This window comes from Esox lucius, chromosome 12 (assembly GCF_011004845.1).
Source record: "Esox lucius isolate fEsoLuc1 chromosome 12, fEsoLuc1.pri, whole genome shotgun sequence".
Lineage (NCBI taxonomy): Eukaryota > Metazoa > Chordata > Actinopteri > Esociformes > Esocidae > Esox > Esox lucius.
This window is the reverse complement of record NC_047580.1, coordinates 31007354-31031413: the sequence shown is the minus strand read 5'-3', so window position 1 is coordinate 31031413 and position 24060 is coordinate 31007354. Positions and strand designations below refer to the sequence as shown.

The 24060-nt window shown below is 42.1% G+C and overlaps 2 protein-coding genes across 11 annotated transcripts in view; one reads left to right on the top strand and one right to left on the bottom strand.

Moving 5' to 3' along the window:
• The window catches only part of LOC105023862 (copine-9), a 56827-nt gene extending 50529 nt beyond the window's left edge, over positions 1 to 6298 (top strand). For all 4 annotated transcript variants that reach the window (XM_020052009.3, XM_020052008.3, XM_010893372.4 and 1 more), the window contains one exon: positions 417 to 6298. In XM_020052009.3, coding sequence (XP_019907568.1) covers positions 417 to 599 — 183 coding nt within the window. In that variant the 3' untranslated portion in view covers positions 600 to 6298. The remainder of the gene's footprint in view (positions 1 to 416) is intronic.
• Positions 6299 to 14057: 7759 nt separating this feature from the next.
• Positions 14058 to 21474, bottom strand: LOC105023861 (cilia- and flagella-associated protein 100). 7 transcript variants are annotated; one of them, XM_020051464.2, is made up of 13 exons: positions 21154 to 21474; positions 20346 to 20431; positions 19961 to 20147; positions 18087 to 19485; positions 17800 to 17880; positions 17009 to 17190; positions 16636 to 16729; positions 16146 to 16200; positions 15889 to 16040; positions 15136 to 15271; positions 14711 to 14913; positions 14401 to 14494; positions 14058 to 14269 (listed from the first exon to the last, which is right to left on the bottom strand). In XM_020051464.2, the coding sequence occupies exons 4-13, from the start codon at positions 18236 to 18238 to the stop codon at positions 14156 to 14158; spliced, it is 1263 nt and encodes a 420-aa protein (XP_019907023.2). In that variant the 5' UTR covers positions 18239 to 19485; positions 19961 to 20147; positions 20346 to 20431; positions 21154 to 21474; the 3' UTR covers positions 14058 to 14155. The 7 variants fall into 7 exon arrangements, 6 of the variants coding, with proteins under 6 accessions (XP_019907023.2, XP_034151634.1, XP_034151631.1 ...); XM_034295743.1 differs by having other exon boundaries at positions 15889 to 16200; positions 18087 to 18250; positions 19035 to 19485; XM_034295740.1 differs by having other exon boundaries at positions 15889 to 16200.
• Positions 21475 to 24060: the final 2586 nt, after the last annotated feature.

The window sequence follows — 24060 nt, the reverse complement described above, 5'->3', positions numbered from 1 at the left end:
TTTTCATGAAAAGGCAAAGCTCTGAAGCGTACTTTCTGTAAATCCGAAAATAATGTATTCATTCATCGGTGTACATATTTGATGCTGATGACATTACAGTAGAAGCATCTACATGTTTAAGGCAAACCTCCAATGCACATTCTCAGTAGCTCCGATAAAATAATGTATTTCTCCTTATAAACTGGGTGGTTTGAGTTCTGAGTTCTGATTGGCTGGTTACAGATGTATACGAGTCAGTACCACACCCACTTGTGTACCATTATTGCTTACACATACAATAGATATCTATAGTACATACAGTACAGTACATACAGTGCATCCAGTACATACAGTACATATAGTACATACAGTACACAGTATTTATAGTTCCTGACATACCAGTAGAAAGACCAACATCTTTGTGAACCCCTTCGCAGTTCGTTCCTTTCCGGGACTATATGGACCGGTCAGGGAACCAGGTCCTGAGCATGGCCCGGCTGGCCAAGGACGTGCTGGCCGAGATCCCCGAGCAGCTTCTGGGGTTCATGAAGTCGCGGGGCATCGAGCCACGCCCCGCTCTCTCCCCGTCAGATCTGCCCGAGCTTCACAGGCACATCTGACACCTCTCTGTTGTGGGGCAGCACATCTCAACACCCCCCTCCCCCCGTCCATTTCTCACACACAACACACACACACACACACCTTAAAACCTGTAACTGCCATTGCCATGACGATGGGCTATATCCCTACAACAGCGTAAGCTAACACAGAATATGTGTATATATATATATATATATATATATTTATTTATATCTACGTACACAAATAATATGTGTATTTAAGTTGCACATTGTGTATTCGAATATGTAGGGGTGGTTGGAATGAACACCCAATGCAATACCCACAAGCTCACTCACGTGTAAATTGACAGGATTAACCTACAGTATATACTACGCTGTGACAGATCAGGCCAGACACCTAGATTGTGGAAGTCATTCATGTAGAACCGCAGTTCCCAACATTTTTAGGGTTTCTGTTACACCAGCCGAATTTTGCCCTGCACCGAGTACCCCTGAAGTACCCCCTCATGTGCATTGTAACAGTAAACCTGTGGCCTCCTGGGTCTTCATAAGCCGAGGACCCCAGGTTGGGAACCACTGTGTTGAGAATGCATAGAAACTGGGAAACACAAACACAATGGGGACGTGCAGCTTTAATTTAAACATCCAGTCCTCGTGGCATTTATACACGCACAGCGACTTAGCCATCAAGTGTAGAAAATGCAGGTAAACCAACTTAATCTGTTGCTTTCAACCCAAACTGTATAATCAGAGGGGACTCGTAATATACGTAAAATCAGCTTATACCATTAACATTTTAGTCATTTAGCACTCTTTTACCCAAAGTGACAAGCTTTTGACAATTCATTAATGTTAAACTAGCTATGTGGAACAACCACACAACCCAGTAATAATAAGTGGCTGTCAATCAGTGCTACGTAAAAAATAATATTATTAAGGAAGTACAAACGTTAGTTCACAAATGGCAATGGTGAAGACTGGGGCTGTAGAATAATTTTAGGTATCTTCAGAGCCTCAAAGGGAAGCCATCATTGGGGTACCATGACTGTAAAAAACCTTTGTGGAGCTGGGCTGAGCAGGAGCCTAAAGATTGGGAGCCCTGAATATAGGGAGGCCTGAATGTTTGGAGGCCTGAATGTAGGGAGGCCTGAATATAGGTAATCCTCTGGGTATGGAGGCCTGAATATAGGGAGGCCTGAGTGTAGGGAAGCCTATGGGTATGGAGGCCTGAGGGTAGGGAAGCCTGAATATAGGGAGGCCTGAATATAGGGAGGCCTGAATATAGGGAGCCCTGAATGTAGGGAGGCCTGAGGGTAGGAAGGCCTGAATGTAGGGAGCCCTGAGTGTAAGGAGGTCTTAATGTAGGTAGGCCTGAGGGTAGGGAAGCCTATGGGTAAGGATGCCTGAATATATAGGGAGGCCTGAGGGTAGGGAGGCCTGAATATAGGGAGGCCTGAATATAGGGAGGCCTGAATATAGGGAGTCCTGAATGTAGGGAGGCCTGAGGGTAGGAAGGCCTGAATGTAGGGAGGCCTGAGTGTAAGGAGGTCTTAATATAGGTAGGCCTGAGGGTAGGGAAGCCTATGGGTAAGGATGCCTGAATATATAGGGAGGCCTGAGGGTAGGGAGGCCTGAATATAGGCCCTGAAGGTAGGGAGGTGTCAGGGTAGGGAGGGTTGGTTACCTCTCTGTGAGTGTCGCAGATATAAATGCCCTCATGCAACAATATTTTCAAAATATTTTTCTTGCAAAAACAAGAGAAACATAATTTGTAATGCTATTCTTACACCCTTTAAGCTGACGGCATTTCCCATTATTACATTTTTTTGTCCTTTTTTGGTTTTGCTTCATTCACTTTCATCGAATTTCTTCCACACGCTAAAGGTGACATCATTATAGTTTTGTGACATCCTTCAACTTTTGGTTGTATGAAAATGTTATATAAAAGTCCAGTTAACATATTAGTATCGCTCAACTTTACGGTTATTTAAATCTGAAATCCGTACAGAAGTTTAATTATCAAACTGTAGTCACAGTTTTGCCAAAAAGTAAATTTTTTGGATGAAAATTCTATGAAAGAGGGAATAAAATGCATTAGGGACTTGTTGGCTAGTGTTATACTCAGGCTAGTGTACTAGCTATTGTGTACTGTAACAGCATCATTACTTTTAGACCACATACAAAAAATAACATAACTTTTCTGTCCATACCGGGTTGCAGAAGTAGGTTCTGGTTGCCACAAGAGGTGGGTTCTGGTAGAAGTGAGTTTGACTAAATGAGGCTGGACCAGTGCTAGAACCTTTACTTTCTGAGGAGAGAATGTCTGCAGGATTGGTCTCCAGCCTACCATTGCATTTGACAGCTGTGGCTCACAATGCCTGTTTGACAGACGTGTTTCCTTCATTCTTTCTAAGCGTTTAAAAACCCCTGGATGCTCTTTGACCAGGGTAGATACCTGTACTTCAAGGTCAGTTGGATTTTAACCCCCCTAACCACCATTTCATTTTCTCTTCACTGCTTTGGAAAAGCATGTTTGAAAAACATTGTGTGAGTAGGTCTGGTCTTACTCAAGGTTGTTCCTGGGTATATTTTCCCCCACATGTTTTCCACATTCCTTTAGCCTACTTGTTTTCCTTGGTGATCTCTTAATCAAATGTTTTCATATTTGCAGCTGAAATGTGTGTTTCCAATGCCAACATATTTGTCAGTGTTCTGTCTTTTTTTAGAGCAGGTTTCAAGGAGGCAGCAGCACACTGCAGAAGAAGCTTCTTGTACAGCTTCAGTGTTTAGAGTTGGAAGCTGATTGCCCATGAGCTTAATCTGCCACAGAGACATTGTCATAATGACTTCCTGCTGCAGACATTATTTGATGCACTGCTGAAGGTCAAATCATTAGTGAGTTAGTGTTGCCCTCCTTGCATGGCAGTATTCTCCATTCACCATTTGACTGTCATGTTTCTTCAGACACACTTTCTTTTGTAACAGTTTATGTCAGCTGTTGTAAAAGACGCTGACATGAAGTTTCCAGTTTACACGCAGAAAGCGGAGATTCAGAGATGCACCCTGTCGTTGACTTAATGTGGGCTCAAGCCATGTAGCAACACGCTAATAAGTGACATGTGTCTACAGCTAGTCACTAAGGGCCACGATAGCCAGCGTTGATTGGACAAGGGTGACACAAAGTTGCAGGTGTGCAACTGTAACAGGGAGACCCAGGGAACAGATACTGGTTAGGTGTTAGGGCCCCGGAGGGGGCTCATTAACCACATAAAAGAAGTGGGTGAAAAACAGCAGCGGCAACAACTTAACTTTTCCTGCACTCTTTTCCGTCGTACTTTCTACTTCCTGAAACGTCTTTGCCTCAGCGGTAGCACAGCATCCCGGGTTGTAAGATCTAGCCTCACTTCTTAGTTTTTTTTTTTTGTAGCCAGATCTGCTCTTCCCTAACCCCTTTATCCTCCCCCTGACGAGGCTTGGTTGGAGGCAGGTGTGCCTCATCAGGGGGTTGGTAGATGAGCAGAGGGCTCCATTTTGCAGCTCTGGTCCAGGAGGCTCCCAATGTGGCGTCGGGTCGACGCTGATGCAGATGAGGGCGCATTTACGCCATTGTAGTTGGAATGGGCAAAGATCTACCTAACTTGCTAGTTGGCTTGTTTCATTCACATGAGGGCCCAGGGAAAGTGGCCATGTGGGAGCTGCTTGTATAATCCTATGTAACTGTGGTATGTGGCATTCAACAAAGCAGATAAAAAGGGAAAAAGTTTTCCAGTTTTAAGACCAACTAATTATCTTAGTGTTTCCAGGGACACAGTTCCAGAGCAATCCAACCACAATTGACAGTGAATTCCATGAGTCGAGTTTCTATAAGACATTGCTCATTCAACTAGATATTTCTTCGCAGCACTTTCACGACCGAACTATTCTGTTGTAACCGTTCTGTTATACAATGCATTCAAAATATGCCAAAAGGCCGTTCTCCACTGCGATTCATATTTAAACTACGTTACTAGGCAAGGACTTCAATAGGCATGCAAAGTCAGTCTCCACAGTGATTCAAAGTACCAGTTTCAATGCATCATTTGCAATGCGTGATATATTATGAATTAAGCCTGTCTTCACACATTCATTACAAAAGTGCAGTGCTTCCCAACAGTGACAGAAGCCTGGCGGTTCATTCTGTTCTAAGTCACATTTTCACACAGATCCACTCTTCACATTGATCCAAGATGAGCACTGCGTTCCATAGTGTTTTCATATGAACACTGGCAAGTTGCATTCCCAATGTTTTTAGAAAAAATTAAGTGTTTTACTAATGTAGTGGCAATTCCAAGACCACTTCTTTCGATGCCAAACACTGGGTGGCTCTGTACACACTTCCGTGGATGACGTTAATGCAGTCAAATGACATGGATTGCTGCTCTTCAGTTGGTGATGAATGACAAAATGGATAAACAAACAATGAATTGGAAACAGTAAATATAGCCTGTAAATGTATACAACTATAATTTATGGGGGGTTTTCTCCAATCTTGCCACAAATCCCTTTCATGTCTTTCTGCCGACAAATTACTGCCCATCGGGGGTCTATTTGAATCTGGTGAAACAACATCTTCGGCTTATTTATAGTGACGGATATTTTTTGGGCCCAGGTAAATTGCTAAAACGTTACAGAACTTTTATTGCAGTTATGAACGGTATAGTTTACATTGGGGGTGCGGTGCATTGAAGATTACACCAAAGCACATCATAGAGGACACTAATGATAAGTGATGAAGGTTAAGATAACATTTAGCACCGTGGCTTTCACGAGAAGTTCTTTCGTTTTGAATTCGTCACAGACGAAAAACGTGGCACTGACCTGGCCTTGGATTGACCAATCAAAGCAAACTTGGGACTTTGGAAATGTTGACTTTACACTACATTTTCCAGGACGTATCGTATAAGACTCTAGATTACTTCGTGTAAACTTGCAGATATCGATAGCTTTAGATGCCACATTCTGAGGTAGCGGGCAATTGTGTCAGAACTGTATCAAGTGTCTGCACAGTGCGCACACGTATCTCTTGATTTTCCCACAACTGACGGCCTGCGTGGTACGTCTCGGACATCCAGGCTAAATGGAAATTGATTATGCAAACCAAGATGAGTCTATTTAGCGTTTTATTCTCTCTGTTATAATGTAAATAAACCCTTCGTGATTGATGGATAATCAACACTAGCCGGAGACGTTCTAGTTTCTTATCACGCTGCTCCAACAAACGGAATCTATAACGGAACCCTTGCGTGCCAGAATGAATGCTCTCCCCGGCCTTCTCCCTCGACTGAACAGTGTTAAAAGGGCTGACATGGAACCCAGGTCACATGCTTATCAGTGTCATTCCCCTCCCCCAATATTACCCATCCTGCCCAGCACGGTTAGAGCCTGGATGCACATAACTCCCTGCTGAAATACAAATGCCAGTCTCAGAGCACCCCTGAAGAGAGGCAGACCGAGGAAGGAGGGGAGGTTAAAACCTTCAGGGGACCAGCAGTTGGGTTGAATTTTTTTGTGTGGTTATCAAAAGAAGATAAGAGAAAGAAAGAGATGAGGTTGGGGGCCTAACTTATTTATTTATTTTGTTGTCATTATACTGTGGAAAGATCAGGTTAGCAGCCCTGTGACACCTGCAGCTCCAAGCTTATTTCCAGTTATAAAAGTATACAAATACAATCCTTTTCGGATTCTGATCTGTTATGACAGTGCTTTCTTATCGAACTGATCTGATTCTATTTTCAATGGTTTTGCTAGTGACTTGTGTTCTAGAGCGGACATTACTGCATTACAGTGTCAATAAATCCCCTAGTTGTGACAATGATATCAATATAACCCACAGGAGAAAACAATAAGGAAAAGTACCCATCAATCTGTTCTGGGGCAAATCTGCCCAACGGACATGATACCAAATTGCACCTAAATCGGGTCAATAAATATTGTGAAATGCTATAAATCCACTGTTAACTCTGAAATTACAATTCTACAAATTCTACATATTACACTTTTAGACAAATCAACCCGAGTGACATTACACCAAAATGCATTTCATTGCTTGAGACACATTTTCATTTTTACTACTTAAGCAGATTTAGTGAGTACATACGTCTTTCAAAAAAAAAAATGTACCGGCCCACTGTGGGAATCAAACCCACAACCATGACATTGCTAGCGCTATGCTCTATATGCAAAGGCAGAGACAGGAGCTGCTGCACAACACGTTAGCTTGTTCAAAGAGTCCACTGTCCTGCATCTAAACCTGTGTACTATACACTGACTCCAGTCAGTTAAAAGCAAGCTAATGCTTGCTATTGAACAACCAAAAACAGGTAGCTGGGTAGCAGTTTATTTATGGAATAATTAAAGCAGCAACATTTTGTTGTGATTCTCCGTGTGGAAGCTAGTTGAATTACAGCAACAAAAGTTAACATTAAACAAACCCAATCCCCCATTCCCACTCATGCTTGTGTTTTAATTAAATTTTTGGTCGAACAGCTTAAAGGGTGTAAAAAATAATTAATTTGGATGAAACCATGATTTTCAGTGAACTACGTAGGATTTTAGCAACCAGGAAATGACAGAGGCCCATAATCATAAATGTGCTTGAGGAGTCGATCAGGTCTCTTAATGATGCCAGTCGAGGAGGGTGGATGCAGCATTCTCATGTTCTGATCATTCTCCTTTGCCCAATAGAAGTCCTTCATTTTACGATGTGCTTTCATATAGACCTAAAGATATTATCGAATAAATATGATATATATGGCTCCTCATATGTGTTATGTGCCAATACGTGCCCCATATCAACTATGGCTAACTGAGGTATGGTTCTACATGTTGGATCGTGGACATCTAAAATGATTGTTATTCGTAAAAGTCCATGTTGAATTGTGACACTGTAATGTGACACTTTCATAAGGTTTAGCAAAGTGCGCTCCGTTATCCACAATCCACATGGGTTGCTTGGGCACTGTGACTCAAAGGCTGCAAAAGGAAGGAAAACACAATTTTATCGCTGAATGTGACTGTGATGAGGAGATCAGACCGCAGGCAACTTACGGCTGACTGATCTGCAGATCTTATATCAAAAACATCAATTCACAATTATTTTTTGATGTCTGTCACCTCATGAAAATTGCGTTTTTCGGGTCCATAATGGTTATGATAATGTCTTGTGGTTATGCTAATGTTGTGTAGTTATGCTAATGTTAGAGACAGGTTTATTGCAGTGAATTTTGTCTGAGCAAATAAAACCTCTAACAAACAGGGAAACAAAGGCTGATTACTATTTACAATATTCATCCCATACATACTTATAATTCTGAAGAATGAAAATCATACTGGAAAAGGAGCCACTGCATGGCTCCTTTTTTGAATTAATCCTGATGGATTCTGAACAGTCCTCAGTAAATGTTTTTGCCTGAGGAGGGCATAGTTTACCAAAAGTCAGTGAGAAGTACTTCAGTGAATTCAATTTTGGGAGTTTGGGCAATGTTAACCAGTCTGATTAGCATTCTCATCTTCCAACACAACAATTTTTTAATCGACCAGAGCTGAGTTGCATGTTTGAAAAGGTTGTCCTGAATGACATGGACATTACCATAGGGGGACAGGTTCTCTGGGTTATCTGTCATTGCCTGTGGCTACCAGGTCTGCTGCCCTCACCATTCCATTTCTCTCCTGTCTACCTGCTTTGTCATCCAGTTCCCCTGTGGCTAACATGCTGTTTCATAGGAAAGATTGTGGTGTAATTTTGTTGATCTTTTGGAATAATTATTTGGTGGAAGATGGTTAGGACATATGTCAGACCAATGTGATTGATTTAGTTGCATTTCAGTTGTTTTTTTATTTGGAATATTATTTCTCTTTATGAAAGAGGCTTTGAAAACGTATTATTGATGTTTAAAACATACTGTTGCGACTGCAGTTCTGATCAATACTGAGAAATGTAATGTAGGTGTTCAATATTAGGGGAGTAGTACATTTTCTGAGAGGGGTGGTCACAGACAGAAGCATAGATTTTTTAAAAATAATTAGTTGGGCCCTTTATCTACTTTACCATATTGAGATGAACTTGTGGATATAATTTTATGTAATTGAATTCATTGGACAGTTTTAGTGTAGAATAGTAAAGTTTGTTTCAACTATTTTCTTTTACATTTCCTATCCAGCTTATAACCAGGGTCACATCAACCATATGACTGACAGGCACAGACAATATTTATGACTTTACAGGATACACAGTAGAGCCTTTGGGCTTTTCATAACAGTATCACTGTAAGTAAATATGTATATGTATAAAACCATCCAGGGCTCCAGGGGAAGGGGCGGTCATGCATGTTGACATGTCAGGCTATGATGGCCTCAGCCATGGCCCCAGAGCCTCTGCCAGGGGGAGATAAAGAAAAAGAGAAAGCAGTCTCATGGATAACATTTTCTCTCTCTCTCTCTCTCTCTCTCTCTCTCTCTCTCTCTCTCTCTCTCTCTCTCTCTGACTGTCTCTCTCTCTCTGCCTGTCTCTCTCTCTCTGCCTGTCTCTCTCTCTCTCTCTCTCTCTCTCTCTCTGCCTGTCTCTCTCACACCTAAACACACATAACCCTCTGGTCTACAAACTCCAGGAGACACACTCAAACTCCCACATATAGTCAGGTGCCAAAGTATTCCCAGAGAGTCCCAGAACCAGCTGTTTCCAATAATCAAAAAAAAGACCCAGAACTTGTGGAATCAGGATAGCGCCATTACTTTTTTTTACCAGGTATGTTGACTGAAAACTCATTCTCATTAATGACAACCACGTTGAAGATTTATCAAGGGCATAAATAATTCTGGTGCTGACTGTACACACAAACATACACACACACACACTAAATGTGTTATTGAACTCCAACTGAATAAGTAGCGTAGGACATGTCACACAAAACGATATGCAATACTGTGTTTTTAAAAAAAAAATAATAACATGCCAGAGGTATGAAAAACACAACCCAAAGCCCAGCCCACCTTTACACACACACACTGCTAACGACAAACGCACAGTCCTTGTTTGCTTCATCATATATTATCTAGAGTATGCGCTAGAAGTTACCCTTCTGGGAATGAAGACATCCATTACACAACATGTGTGAGTGTGTATATGTGTGCCATTGTCCTCATTGTTCGGTGGGAACAGTACACAGCAGGCCACACTAATAGGCCTTTGACATAAGACTGCAGACTTAGCCCGTGGACTTCCTGGTCATTTTGAAAGAGCTCATCGTTTTGGTTGCAATCTCATCTCTTAACACGTATGGACCCAGAACTTAATCACTGTCAAAGCAATGGAGGAGGTCTCACTAAAAATAGAGAGATGTACAGAAAAAATTGATATAGAGAGACAGATGTAGGAGAGAGATGTAGAGCGAGAAGTGGGAGAGGAGGAGTCGGATTGGCAACGTGAATCTGAGTGTTCTCATTCAGCAATCCATCTTCATCTAGCCAACTAGTCCTAATCAAAGGCTTGACGTAGGGAAAATAAAACAAGACCACAGAACATTCCCTTTTTTAGAAGGGACTATCCATTATTCCACAAGAAAACATAGTGTTTGTCACAGCTGAGCTAGGCAGATTACTAAGGGAGAAGATGGGGAGAAAAGGACAAGTGTTAATCTCAGACGGTAGGCGTAATGACAGTAGACAACCTGGAGACTGTATCTATCTCCGTAATGGAACTTTCATGTCAGACTAACCTTATCAAAGAAACAACTTATTTCCAGCTCTGTTCAGTTAAACTGAATAGGGTTGTGGTGAGGTCACAAGAAATTACTAATAAATCTGTTTAACAGTGCTAGTGGCGTCGTTAGCCTGGGGCGTCCGGGGCTATAGGCCCGGATCTTTTATGAATAGCCCGGATCTCAAATGGAACAAAAATAATGATAATAAAGAAAATAGCCCCTGATCTATTCATCTATAATTCTGATCGCGCATTATGACAATGTGGACGTGTAGCCCGCATGTACATTCAAAACCCTGTACTTTCTGTCCCAGGCAGGGCAGGAGGGTGGGCTAAGACCCGAATGTACATGTGATCCTAGCGACGCCTCTGAACAGTGCAAAAAACATACACAGGATAAAAAGGCATAGTGATTTTAGTTTTGGGCCAATAAACAAAAGGATGCTGGATCAAATCCCTGAGCTGTCAATGTTTGTCTGTCTGCCCTTGAGTAAGGCATTTAATAATGGTTGTTCCTGGCATGCCACCGATAATCCCCAGCTCTGATCCCACTCTCCTAGGGCATCTCAAGGGGTAGAAAAAACTAATTTTCATTTCAAACCTACACACTTGTGCAGCTTGTACATGTGTGTGGAACAGGATAACCACACTGTATTAAAGCTTACCTTCTGGACTTGTTTGTTACTCAAAGACACAGGGTGGACAAAATAACGGAAACACCTAACAATATATTAATACCGAGGACATAATAAAGGAGTAGTAGGGCCTTGCTTTGACATCAGAACAGATCCAGTTTTTAGAATGCTGTCATGCATGTCTTGTTTGTAGTGGGCATTGGAAAAATTTTCAAGACAAAAAGCCTCCAGTTCTTTAAGTGAGGAAGGAGGTGGAACTCTTCAAAACCTCGTTCTCTGCGTTGCAGAACATCCCATAAAGATCCAACCATGTTCAGATCTGGTGATTGAAGAGGTCCTGGAAGGTGTTTAACATCATCCTGGTGTTCATAAAGCCCCTCTTGAATTAGTTTAACAGAGTGTATGAGGGCATCATAAATCATGTATATTGGAACATTTTGAGGTGTTTGCACTATAGGGTTCACCTGGTCCTGTTAAATGGTTGGCATAAAACTACAGATCAATCATCAGAACCGATGACTCCCACAAGATGGCTGCCCATACCATTACAGATCCCCCACCATGTTTAACAGATGATGGCCCACACCATTATATATCCCCTACCATGTTTAACAGATGACTGCCCATATCATTATATATCCCCTACCATGTTTTACAGATGGCAGCGAATATTGTGGGCTGAAGGCATCCTTTGGATTTCTCCAAACGTAAACAGGGTGAAAGGTGACTATCAGTCAATATTACTTACTTCCATTATTCTGGTCGAGTTTTTGGGATCCAAGTTATACAGTGGTCCTTTCCAAGGATGTGCCTTTGGAGCATTTAACACCTGTTCTGTTAAGAGTCTGTCTATTCCTGTCAGTCAGCTTCAACTTGCTACCCCCGTTCCTCTTTGGCAATGCAATTTGTTGAATCATTTTGCCATTTTTGTGAATGATGCACCTGAAATTCGGGCACCAACTATTTGGCCCCTTTGGAATTTAGTTACACCATGTTGCTTTGAAAACTAAAATATCACAATGTCAGGCCTCTGTTATAACTGGCACATACCTAATGCAAATTGTCAGTCAACCTGATGTGACCTCTGCAGGCGCATTTCAAATTGTAATTTAGTTACTTTAAAGTAGCAGTCCAATTCCATGTAGTGTTTCAGTTATTTTGTACACCGCCCCATATCCGACAAGCTAGCAGGCTACCATTTATACCAAGCAGTGCTTTTAACCATTTATTTCAAACTGTATGTAGGTAAACACTGGAATGAGAAGCCTGTGACCATGACAATGACTTGTCACAGACCACCTCAGTGGTGGAGTAGCTCACACAGGGCACCAAAGCTTCACCAGGTAAAATCACCACACATTTGGATGCTACTACTTACAACTGTGGTAAAAACATGACACTGATGTAGCGATTGTAGGAACACATTCACAATAATATGGCGTTATGCTGAGCACCAGTCGGATGTACGGCACTTACCCACAGAATCTGAAAAATAAAAGGCCTCAATAAAACGTTTGGAATCTTTCCGATCTTTCTTAAAACCATAGACTGTATGTGTACAATACATACAACACGAAAATAAGTTTTTTTTCCTCCCATGTTTTATTTGCCTACGGCCGCAGAGACACTTGCCGAGAGAAGGGTAATGTGACAATGTTACAAACTGATATACAGGTGCATCAAAAAATATATATAGCGTGGAAAAGTTCTTTTTTCCCCCCGTAATTGAAATCAAGTGACACCTTCATATATTCTAGATTCATTACACATAAAGTGCAACAATTCACTCCTTTTTTGTTTCAGTTTTGATGATTACGGCTTACAAATGCAGAAATGTGAATAACTTTTCCACGATACTCACATTTTTTTAGATGCACCTGTAGTTTACCGGTCGTTGCGTTAGTGTTTGACTGCTCTGGTTCCAGTGCTGTGTCGACCCTGAGCCAGACTTTACTGTAGTTGTACTTTACATAGTCTGTCCGTGTGACTGAGAGGATATTTTGTGTGTGCCGTTGTTAGCTGTGTGCGTCCCAGTAGGGTCCATTGTTTCAACCTTGTCCTATTTATTGGTAGGAGTTAGCATGCTGCGAATTGTGCTATACAATACCTGTTATTGATGTTCTACGATGATATTGTCGCCGTTCACTAAAGCCGTCAATATATATATATATCGCTGTCAGAGAGAGTTTCAATTATCTTGCCTAACATTTTGCTTCTGATCGATGTTCATCCCTTCAAACAGAGATCGTAAATGTTTTGTGGGTTGCAACGGGATTTGGTGTGATTAGATAAATGTATGTAAATGTTGTCTCGCTCAATGCAGATAATGCCGTTGGTATGATCTGAATGTCCATTGTAAATACAAAGAGTTTGTTACAATAATAAAGTGGATGCAGAGATTAACTTTTTCTATGAGTGTGTCGTCATGTATTTTCACGTGTCATGTCTACATATAGCAATTGTTTGTGTTGAATTAACGATGCATTTAAGAATGTCCATATCGGTTATTATCTTATTTGAATTATATTGCCAAGTTTGCAGCATTGGGTCAAGGTACATGATCATCACTGTATTTTAGAGATAATTTTACATATATACTACAGAAACCAAAGAAAACACCCAATTCAAACTACGTGTATGGATTGTAGAGGCGGAGAGCCTTTTTGAACGAACTTGTTCGCGAGTTGGCAGTGGGGTGAAGGTGTTGAAATTCACGTCTTAATGAAATCCATTACCTTGCTGAAGCCGAGATTTGAAACGGATGTGGGTTATAAGCAATTTTCCTGCATTTACAGAGGACTCATTCACAGTAAAAGCTTTTATGTCGACTCAGTCTCAAATTGCCTTTCAAAACCATCATGGATATGAACTGAAATTGGACGGAATCCCAGACTAACACAGCTTTATGCGAACACATTAGATTGCATTAGAGCACTTTAAACAATGTCCTAAAATGAGTGGGAGTGGGGTATTTTTTTCAGAAAGTGTGTACTTTTAGTGTGTTGTCACAATGTCACTGTATCCTTCCACCGTCTCGAAGCAGGGATCTTAGTGCCATCTTGTGGTAGTGAAAATGTACTTGCTAAGTATCAAATCAATGCACGGCAATAAGCACATAACTTCAATTTAATTGGGATTTTATCAGACTGAACACATTTTTAACCCTCCCACACATGCAAATGATTTATCAGGATCCACGTTGTAGGCCAAAGGGGAGTGTGTGTCTAAGTGAAGAAATAGAGATGTTTCTCAATCTCCGTGTCATTGTAGTCATTATCATGCTTCACCAGCCGCTTTCTCTCCAGAGGTAACGACCGAGGCATCAGCCTTTTTCCAGTCTGAAATTACAATAAAATCACATTAGTGCTGGTAGCAACGGTACATCCAGTAAGTAATTTCCAGTTTTAGCTCTCTTCTCTTTTTTTGCCCTGTGACCATCATTTAGCAAGTCTGTGAGTGTTTCACTCACAGGTCTCTTGACGTCAGCCTGGGTTCTCTCCAGGGTTTTGAGCAACCGCTTCTCCTGCTGCACCTTCTCCGCCCGAGCCTTCTCCGCCCCTAGCCTGGCGGCACAAACACAGGGGACATATTACACAGTACCAAAACGGGTTTCCTGTTCCACACATTTCTATTTATTCGTCAACTCCCGCTGGGACTCTTGCAGAGAGAAGGCTAACCAGTATTCCAAACCACACGTGTCAGTGAGTGTCTTCACCAGACGTACTGCCGTGCCCCTGTCAAGTCAGCTTAAATGGCTGAGCGCCCAGCCGTCGTCCCACCTGAGTCTCCTCTCCTTCTCCCGGGCCCTGGCCGCCACGAGGATGAGGTCCCTGGGAACCAGCTCGACCTTCTCCAGCAGCTCCTCCAGGAAGCCCTCGATGTTGGCCAGTGTCTGCAGCGTGGTCAGGCTGGCCCCGCTCTCCCCGACACAGCACCTGTACACCTCCACAACCTTCCTGCCCAGGGCCCCCAGCATTGCGTCCTGCTCAGAGGGCGGGAGGGCTACGTGACACTGAGTGAATTCGGCTTTGGTGTTTTTTTTATATTTGTTAAATTTAGTTGATTTTCTATTATTTTTTTTTTTATGCTTTCACTGATAAGCGGATGGAGAGCGGGAGGGGCTGAGGATAAGCCCTGGATAAGAGCGCGTGGAGGCAGGACCACTATACCGCCCTCTACAGGCCACGGACCCATTTATGTTTACCTGGTCCCCGGCCTTGTATTCCCCGTAAGAGAAGAGTCGCGCTTTGAGCTCCAGTTCAGCGACCCTGTCCTTCTCTCTCTGGATGGTGTGTTTCATTATGTCAATCTGCTGGGTCAGCTGTTTCGTCTCCTGCTCCCTGGATACGAACAAAGCATCTTTCACATGTACCAGTCCTAAACGTTTTGCTGTTCACGTGTTCATGACAACATGGTGTCTGCAGGGTTCTTGCAGGGTTATTCTGAGAAGTATGGGAGGATGCAACATTATAAGCATGTGTTTTGCTGCACACGCAGGTGATGGATGTCTGAATAAAGGTAGTTCAGTCCCTTTTGGCACTGTGTATATTGTGGGTACAGTAGACAAAAGACAAAACATTGCCTGTGCGCCTAAATGGTCTTTCTTTAAAGGTGTCTAAGTCCTGAACAAATACAGTACTGACCAAGACAAAAACAAAATGAAAGATGTTCCATTACTGGGCTCCCTCCTTGTGGAGAATGTAACCAGATATTTTCAAAAATCTAGCCACATTGAATGATTCTAAACCTGTGATAAAACCTATGCTGGACGACAATTTTCTTAACATGCAGTTCACCTCAGAAAATCTGCGCGTAATTAGGAACTGTGTTTTTATGGTGGTACTGCTTGCCACTTTTTTGTGCTGACATATTTAGGCCAGGTCTGACCTGGACATATAACCTCTCAACCTGGTTAAATACAAAATAAAAAAAACATTAAGGTGCCAAGCTCTCTAACATCTTCTTGCGGGTGTTCTCCATAGTGTGGCTGAACCCCTCCAGGGTCTCCTCGGCCTCCCTGGAGTACTGGATCAAGGCCAGGTTCTGCTTCTCCAGGTCAGTAAGCAGGTCTAACAGCTGCTGGGGGTCTGTGAAGTAAATCTCTGGTTCCTGTCGAGTACAACAGACAGGTCTGACATGAATCCCATCCAGGCATGTCAAGCCTACGGTCACTGTGTGACAGGGTGAATTATATCCCATTAAAAGGTTCCTGACCTCATATTCACACAGTCTGCTCTCGTCCACTGGCTCTGAAACCTCCTTCCTAACCCTCCACCAACATAAGAACATGGAGATCCAGTTAGTGTGTTACAAAGGTAACACACTAACTGGACTTAGCAGTGGTTCTCAACCTCAGGGCTGCAGAACCAGAGTACTGCTGGGACACCAAGTGAAGGCAGCTAACTACCTGGCAAAGTAGAAACCAGCAGTATAGAAAACCAGCAGTACTCTGGATCCCCAGGCTGGGAGCAGAGAACTTACACACAGGAAGGCTTTTCAACCATGTTTCTGTAAAGCCACCATCCTGATGCTGAATGTCGGCTTTCTCTCCAAACCTTACCTAGCTCACATGTTTCTCATCCTTTACTGATGTGTGAGCGTTACTGGGTCGGTAACAAACAGAGTACGAGTTAAAGCCCTACAGGAAGGTAGCCCTCCAGGAACAGCCCGGCTAGAGTTAAAACTAAAATGGGGTTCCGCTCACTGCTTGACAGTCTCTCTGGTCCCCATCACACTTGGACTCTGGGGAGTTCTGGGGTCACACACAGGGGGCAATTCCCTGTACATACTCTCCCTGCCTGAACAGAGAAAACACAGAGAGTGTCTGAAGAATCAAACCAAAGGGAGAGACCAGTAATGGTAGTCTGTGAAATGTGACTGGTTATGAAACAGTACGATGCAATGACTTAATAGGGCTTGGATCAGTTCTGTTTCACAAAGTGAACCAAACTAAAATTCAAAAGCCAACGTCTCCTCTATTGAAACGCATTCAAGAAAAACTGAATGTTTGGCTACTTCACTGGAATTGAAATGAATGGAATTGACCCCACTCCCTGGATGGCGACAGTAAAACATACGTCGGCCTGGTTTGACCGGCTCGGCTAGCTGAGCCTTCCTCTGCTTGATGGAAGCTTTGATCGTGTCCACCATTGTTGTGCGAGCCTGCTGCCTCTCTCGCCACTCTGGGGGGGAAAGCTTCAGCAGGAAGACATTGTAGAAGGCGCACTCCTTCAGTATCTCCTCGTTCTTGGAGATGTCACTGTGGAGACATTATTTTTATGCCATCATGCACAATAACATGTCAGCAGTGTGAAACTACACCAAAGGCACACATCTAGAACCCTCACATGTTCAGAACCCATCAAATCCACCCCCCATCACATCCAGAACCCATTACACACCTGGATCCCTTCAATCGTGCAGAAACCAAAACACAACATATATATATATGTATATATATATATATATATATATATAACACATATTAACATATGCATAACCAGGGTTAAAGCTACAGTATAGAGAGATTAGCAAATGCATCTGGATGTTCAGGGATGTTCATTTCTGACAGTTTTTCCAATGTAAGTCCAGTGAAAGCAGATATGCAATGTGTTGACACCACAACACAGTATACGTATTATCTTAAATGTTAATCAATTAAAATGTTCCTCTCTTTTGCTTGTTTGCAGAGTGTCATTTACTAGAGAATTGTTGGAGGCAATCTCATATTGTTGAACAGCCAACATTTCAAGATGGTAGGCATGAACGCTGTCCTAAAGCCTGGCCAAACTATTCATACAGAGGACTGTAACAGACCCAACTAAAACTTATTACACAGTGGACGAGAAAGGGGAATTCCCTGTACTACCTTTTCACAGCAACTATTTTCCCCAAGATCGCCTTGATCTCGGCAACCTTTTCCAGTTTTGCTTTGGTCTCCTGTTCAGCACTAGTTCCGTCACCAACATTGTTCATGTAGAGGAAGCAAAATGGAGGTAAGAATTGTATTTTGATCAGAGAGGGAGGAGTCATGGAAAATGACACTATCATTGTTTCTATTCATAGCAATGGTTATTCCGATAACTACCCACGTATATGAGGAAATTCTGAAAACGGGGAAACTGTGTCAAAGGGACAGTGACTGTGGTCTGGTACATTTTTATTGCCTGGACCGAGTTCTTTTCATTCTCTTTGAGGATGTCATCAAACATGGTAGCATTCTCATCCAGAAATCTCTCCGCCTGCCGCAGACACCTCTCCTCTTTGGAGGCAACCTCGGACAACTTCTGAATCCCCTCCCTTCTCATGGCAAGGGAGTACTGTGGAGGGAGAGGTCAAGGTTGTTCACCAGAGGAAGTAGGTGCAATTAGGCATTCAAAACAGAGGCAGGTCAGAGGAGCGAAGATTGCCTGCTGTTCCTGTCGTTGCACACCAAGGTTAAGATAAAACAAGCAAAGGTCACAATGAAGGCATAATTGCGCTGAGAATCAGGAAGCATTAATCCTGTCGTGAAAGATATGCTAATGTTACGAGCTAACGGAATCGGTCAATCCCTTGCGGCAAACAGACTGCTCTGTGAGGGAACTGTTTGTAAGTTGGTTTAGTGCGGAGATGGAGTAATCTCAGGAAATGTAAATGTGTGCGGTTCTGGGACTTAAGAGGGCGAAATGTGACTCCGGGGGACTTATTAGGATGGCGGCTTAAGACCTGGGGACTGAGGACTTTCAAGTAAGCTATACCGCCCCAAGGTGTTTTCATATTCATTTATCTGTTTACCTTTTTTTGAAATGGATTTGACTGGACAACAACAAGCGTATCCTGATGTAAGTGTGCCCTTTTTTTAAGACATATTTTTATGAGGCTTCGGAAAAAGAAATGAGGGGAACATCTGGTGAAAATGTGCGTTTTTAAAGAGACTGAAACAAACCAGGTTTTGTCGAAGTCTGGGTAATTGGTCAGACGGGCTTAGCTCAGGGAAACTTTGGGCACATATAAACGGAGACTTCAAGCAAAAAAGAAGAAAGCACACAAAGCTTAACCATGCCATGCGCTGGGTTACCATTACCAACAACAACAATCGCGCCTTTCTGTTTTTCCACTTACCTCATCTTCAACTTGCCTTCCTTATGAAACAGCTTTTCTTGTTGTTATTAACTCCAAAGCTCAGGAGCATTATGTTTTGATGGGTGGGAAAATATATATTTTAGTTATAAAAATAATTCTGCATTAACTTCCAGTGTAACTGATTCCAGGGTTTTGTGAGTGAGAAACTGTGGTTTGATGTAGGTTGGGTGTGAAACAGTACTAAGTGAAGATTTAAATTCCGGAAACCATAAACAAATGTCCTGGTTTTCCTGAAATCCTGGTTGGAGAATTCCCAGAATTTAGAGGGAATAACCCAGAAATAAACTATCCTCCAACCAGAATTCCTGAAACATGGGAGTGCTTTGACATTTCTCAACTATGCAATAACAACACTCATATCTTACCTCAATAAGAAACATTTCTCTTCTCTTGGTTTTATAGTCACTAATATTGTCCCTGTCAGTGAAGCCTGATGAGGGAACACATTCCTTAATTACTGCCTGTCCATTTATTAACCATCATCTGCACATTCAAAACAGTACCAGCACTTCAAATCAGTACCAGTGCCTATTTCAATTAATGTCAAGCACTGGATACAGAAGCATCTTTTGTTGTCCACTCTGAATGGTTTGAATCAGCATAGGTGAAGACAAGCGGACACATTCCCTCTAAAGCATTGGAACTCCATCAACACAAAATACTTATTTGACTAGGAAAACAACCGCGGCTAAATCTTCATAGTCTTGGAAAACAACCCTGATTGTTGACCAACAGCAATTTATAGAATGTTCTGAATGTTACACAGCACTAATGAGCAAGATTCTGAACACTGACAGTGACTCGCCTGGAGCCACAACTGGATTGCTCAAAATATTACTGGGTCATCCCCTGATCTAAAAGTTCTCCAAACCCTGGTGGTAATCAAAGCCATGATGGCAGCTCACTCGTGATGCCAGGTTTCCTTCGCGGAGGGTCAGCCCTGAGGGAGGACAAAGCCTTGCGGCTGGACGCTTGATAAACGTCATCCTGGTCCTCCCTCGGGTCCTGCCTAATGCGTTCCCAGTTGGCCCTTATCCGACCAGCGTACGAACAGTTCTCATGGACCTTCAGGGTCTGTTGTCGCTGCCACTCCTGAGAACATGGTCAGGAATCAAATGGTGAACAGCAGCACATAGGAAAAGAGTTAGGTCAGGTTTAATATTCAGTGGAAGGGGATCAAACCCTGGTAAGGGAAAGCAGAGCATGCTAAAATAATTACAGACAGATAGACAGATTACAGACAGGTAGACGGATTACAGACAGATGGACGGGACAACAAATCATTTGTACCAGCTTCTTCTGTTCATTTTCCGTGTTTCTCAAGAGGATGAAGTTATCCTCCGGGAGTTTGAATGGATTTGTCCTCAGAGTCCTCGCTGCATATTGACACATACAGTACATTAAACATGCACATACTGAACCCAGCCATTATGAACCCAACCATACTGAACACAACCATACTGAACACAACTATACTGAACACAACTATATAAAACACAACCATACTGAACACAACTATACTGAACACAACTATATAAAACACAACCATACTGAACACAACTATACTGAACACAACTATATAAAACACAACCATACTGAACACAACTATACTGAACACAACTATATAAAACAACCATACTGAACACAACTATATAAAACACAACCATACTGAACACAACCATACTGAAAACAACTGAAGACTAATTATTGCCAGGTTGAATACTAGACAGAGATGTCGTCGTCCCATCCCCGGTAGACCTTCCGTTCTATCTCAGGGATAGGACTGAAGAAAATGTAAAGACAGATATAAAGGACGGCCATCCAAGAGAAAAAAATTATCAATCATTTATAAGAGAGTTACACATCTTATGAGGCATTTGTAATGTTTACCTAGAACCAATGCCTTTTCATGCTGCCTTTTTGTGAGGTAAATTTGCTAACTTCCTGCTAAAACATTTTGTCTATTTTTTATTCGTTTTTTGCGGATCGCCATAACGATTTCCTTCTATGCGTTTAATTCAGCAGCAGAGTGGAAAGGTTTTAGTTGCAGTCATTGCCCTAGTGACTGCGCGGCAATTGACCCACATGAATCACTTACTGTAAATGGCTGGGAGGCTGGCTTCTATGCTGTCTGAGTACTGAGCGCCCGAGGGATCCTTTATCGACGTCTGTTCTTGGCCATCCATAATGAAAAGCCAATAACATTGGTTTAGGATGGGTTTTAATAGTTAAATGAAGCCTTTTGTAACTTGCAGGTCTAGTCGTAGCAATTATTCCATAAATAATATTAACTTTATCAAAAGAAAAATATACATATCTATTTAGAAAGTGGGTTCATGTATGGCCGGGCTATTCAATATCTCACAATTTCACTGGCTTCTCGGCATATGTAAACATTTCGATTACGGATTTGGCAATAATCAGGATGACGTAGCAGGATCGTCACAATTTATCAAGTGAGCTAAACTGACAACAACCGATAGATGGCAGTAACCCTGTATCGTATAGTGGAGGTAGTATTCATTGAATTGATTTTGGCTACGTGTTGAACGAGAACTTGGCCTTAAGCCTGGGGCGACCTTGTTGAACGTTTGATTTTAATAAATAATGTTAGGCAATAATGTTTTTTTATATATATACGTTGTAATAATTTATATACATTTTCAATCAAGCTTTTCCAAAAGTTATGTGTCCACAACCAAATCGAACTCTTGCTACTGAAAAAGTTCTGTATTCTTTAAAGCTCAATATTCATACTTATTTTTCACCTACACATGGCCATGTTTCATATTTTGCAATCTGATATGTGTTTAATGTGATTTATTGTTATTTTTATGTTTATCTGTCTATCTTTCTATGGTATCCTTGTTGTTAACCTATCTACATTTAAGTAATTTAGCAGACACTCTTTTCAGAGCGGCTTAGAGTAGTGAGTGAATGTTTTCAGACGTTCAATGTATGGCCGACGTACCACAGCAAAGCGTTGTCTACCAGTGTGCTTTCTCCGGAACATCGTCCGTTGTTTATCAAGTACTTTCACTGGATTCTGAACACGCTGGTGGGGAGGGGGTTGCGGTTTGTTGACTGCAAGATTGGAATCACAAACTTGAGAATGTTAGCACCTTAGTCCAGTGGTTCCCAACCAGGGGTACTAGGACCCCTGGGGGTACTTGGCCTCTCCACAGGGGGTACTTGAAAACACTCATGACACCATAGACTTACTAGTGAAATTAACATGAGGGGGTACTTCAGGGGTACTGAAAGCAGTGCAAAAACATTTTGGGGGTACAGTAACTGAAAAAGGTCGGGAGACATTGCCTTAGTCACTCTCTAACTCGTATTGTCCCTATCTCGCTCTTTCTGTCTCTCCCTCCTGGCCTGTAGGCAGGGTGAATGCAGCGGGTTCTTCAAACTCACTAGAGACCACAGGGGTCTCCTCCTCTCCCAGAATCTCCTCTTTGCATTCAAGTCTCTTTTGCGGGGGAAAAACCCACACTTGTGTTAGAGAGAGTGTGTGTGTGTGTGTGTGTGTGCGTTGACAAGGTGTGTTGTTGTTGTTGTCCAAATAACAGTCACTGTAGTTCTGCAAGGAGACCATTGAGAGGTACCTTATCACACCTGAACAGCTTGGAAACAGACGTACAGATGTAGGTCGGTGGCCGTAATTTGGCTATGTACTCTGGCTTACTGTATGTTGCCTCCAGACTGCAGGCCTGTCCAAATCAAGCTCCAAGTTGCTGGCTGGGTACAAACCTGCTGTCTATTGTGGAGCGCCTGGCTATAGGGTGGGGGGGGGGGGCTCGCTGTACGCCGTCGTGTCGTGTCGTGATGTCAAGAAACGCTGCAGTGTGTGATTTTTTCTTTTTACAGGTGTCATGTAATTTGGGGATTTAAATTAGGTGCTCGAGTGTGCGTGTGTGCGTGTGTCTATGCTTCAACTCTGCTATCATTGCAATTCTTTTTTACCTATTTTCAGTAATCTTTTTCAAATACCTTGCACGCTGTTCAAACAACATTTCAGTTTTCATTCTTAAGGTCAAGGCATTTTTATGTTGAATTACAATAACTGATATCCCCAAATCCAACTGGGTAGCGGTAAATACAGGTTTAGTGTAAATATATTTAGTCGAAGTAGGCAAAAGGCAAGGGCCTAATCCATTAAAGAGGATGAGACAGTCCGGTGTAACAAAAGCCCACTAAGCTGTCTAATAAGTGCATTAGGCAGAAGAACCAGAGGGGAGCCCTGGGAGGGGATGTGTGGTGTCCACATTAGAGGAAACTTAGTATTATTCACAGTGGCTCTCAAATAAAAAACAAATTGGTGCTGCATTTTACAGTATTTGGTTGGGAGTGCAACCTCTTGACAGTATTTGGTTGGGAGTGCAACCTCTTGACAGTATTTGTTTGGGAGTGCAACCTCTTGACAGCAGTTCGTCACACAGCCTTCTCTGTGTCAAAGCAGAAGGATCTGTCCAAGGCTGAATTCTAGTGTCCTGTTGCCCCTAACAGTCCCTTAGTATACAGAATAATTAATCTTGTTTCAACACCGCGACTTGAAGACAACACATCAACACCCCAGCCTGGTCCAGTGATTGCAGGCTAACGCTTTCTGGAAAGACGATCACTATGGTGTGCAATCATACAATAATCATACACTAATCATACAATAACCATACACTAATGATACACTAATGATACAATAATCATACGCTAATGATACACTAATCATACACTAATGATACAATAATCATACACTAATCATACACTAATAATACACTAATGATACACTAATCATACACTAATGATACACTAATCATACACTAATGATACACTAATCATACAATAATCATACACTAATCATACACTAATGATACACTAATAATACACTAATGATACACTAATCATACAATAATCATACACTAATGATACACTAATAATGCACTAATCATACACTAATAATACACTAATAATTCACTAATCATACACTAATGATACACTAATAATA

Coding starts and splice junctions, on each gene's coding strand:
- LOC105023861 (XM_034295742.1), bottom strand. CDS start 18,238: ATGAGAAGGGAGGGGATTCAGAAGTTGTCCGAGGTTGCCTCCAAAGAG. Junction 17,881..18,086: donor TCGGTCCAGGCAATAAAAAT/GTACCAGACCAC, acceptor TGACGGAACTAG/TGCTGAACAGGAGACCAAAG. Junction 14,914..15,135: donor AATACAAGGCCGGGGACCAG/GTAAACATAAAT, acceptor CCCTCTGAGCAG/GACGCAATGCTGGGGGCCCT.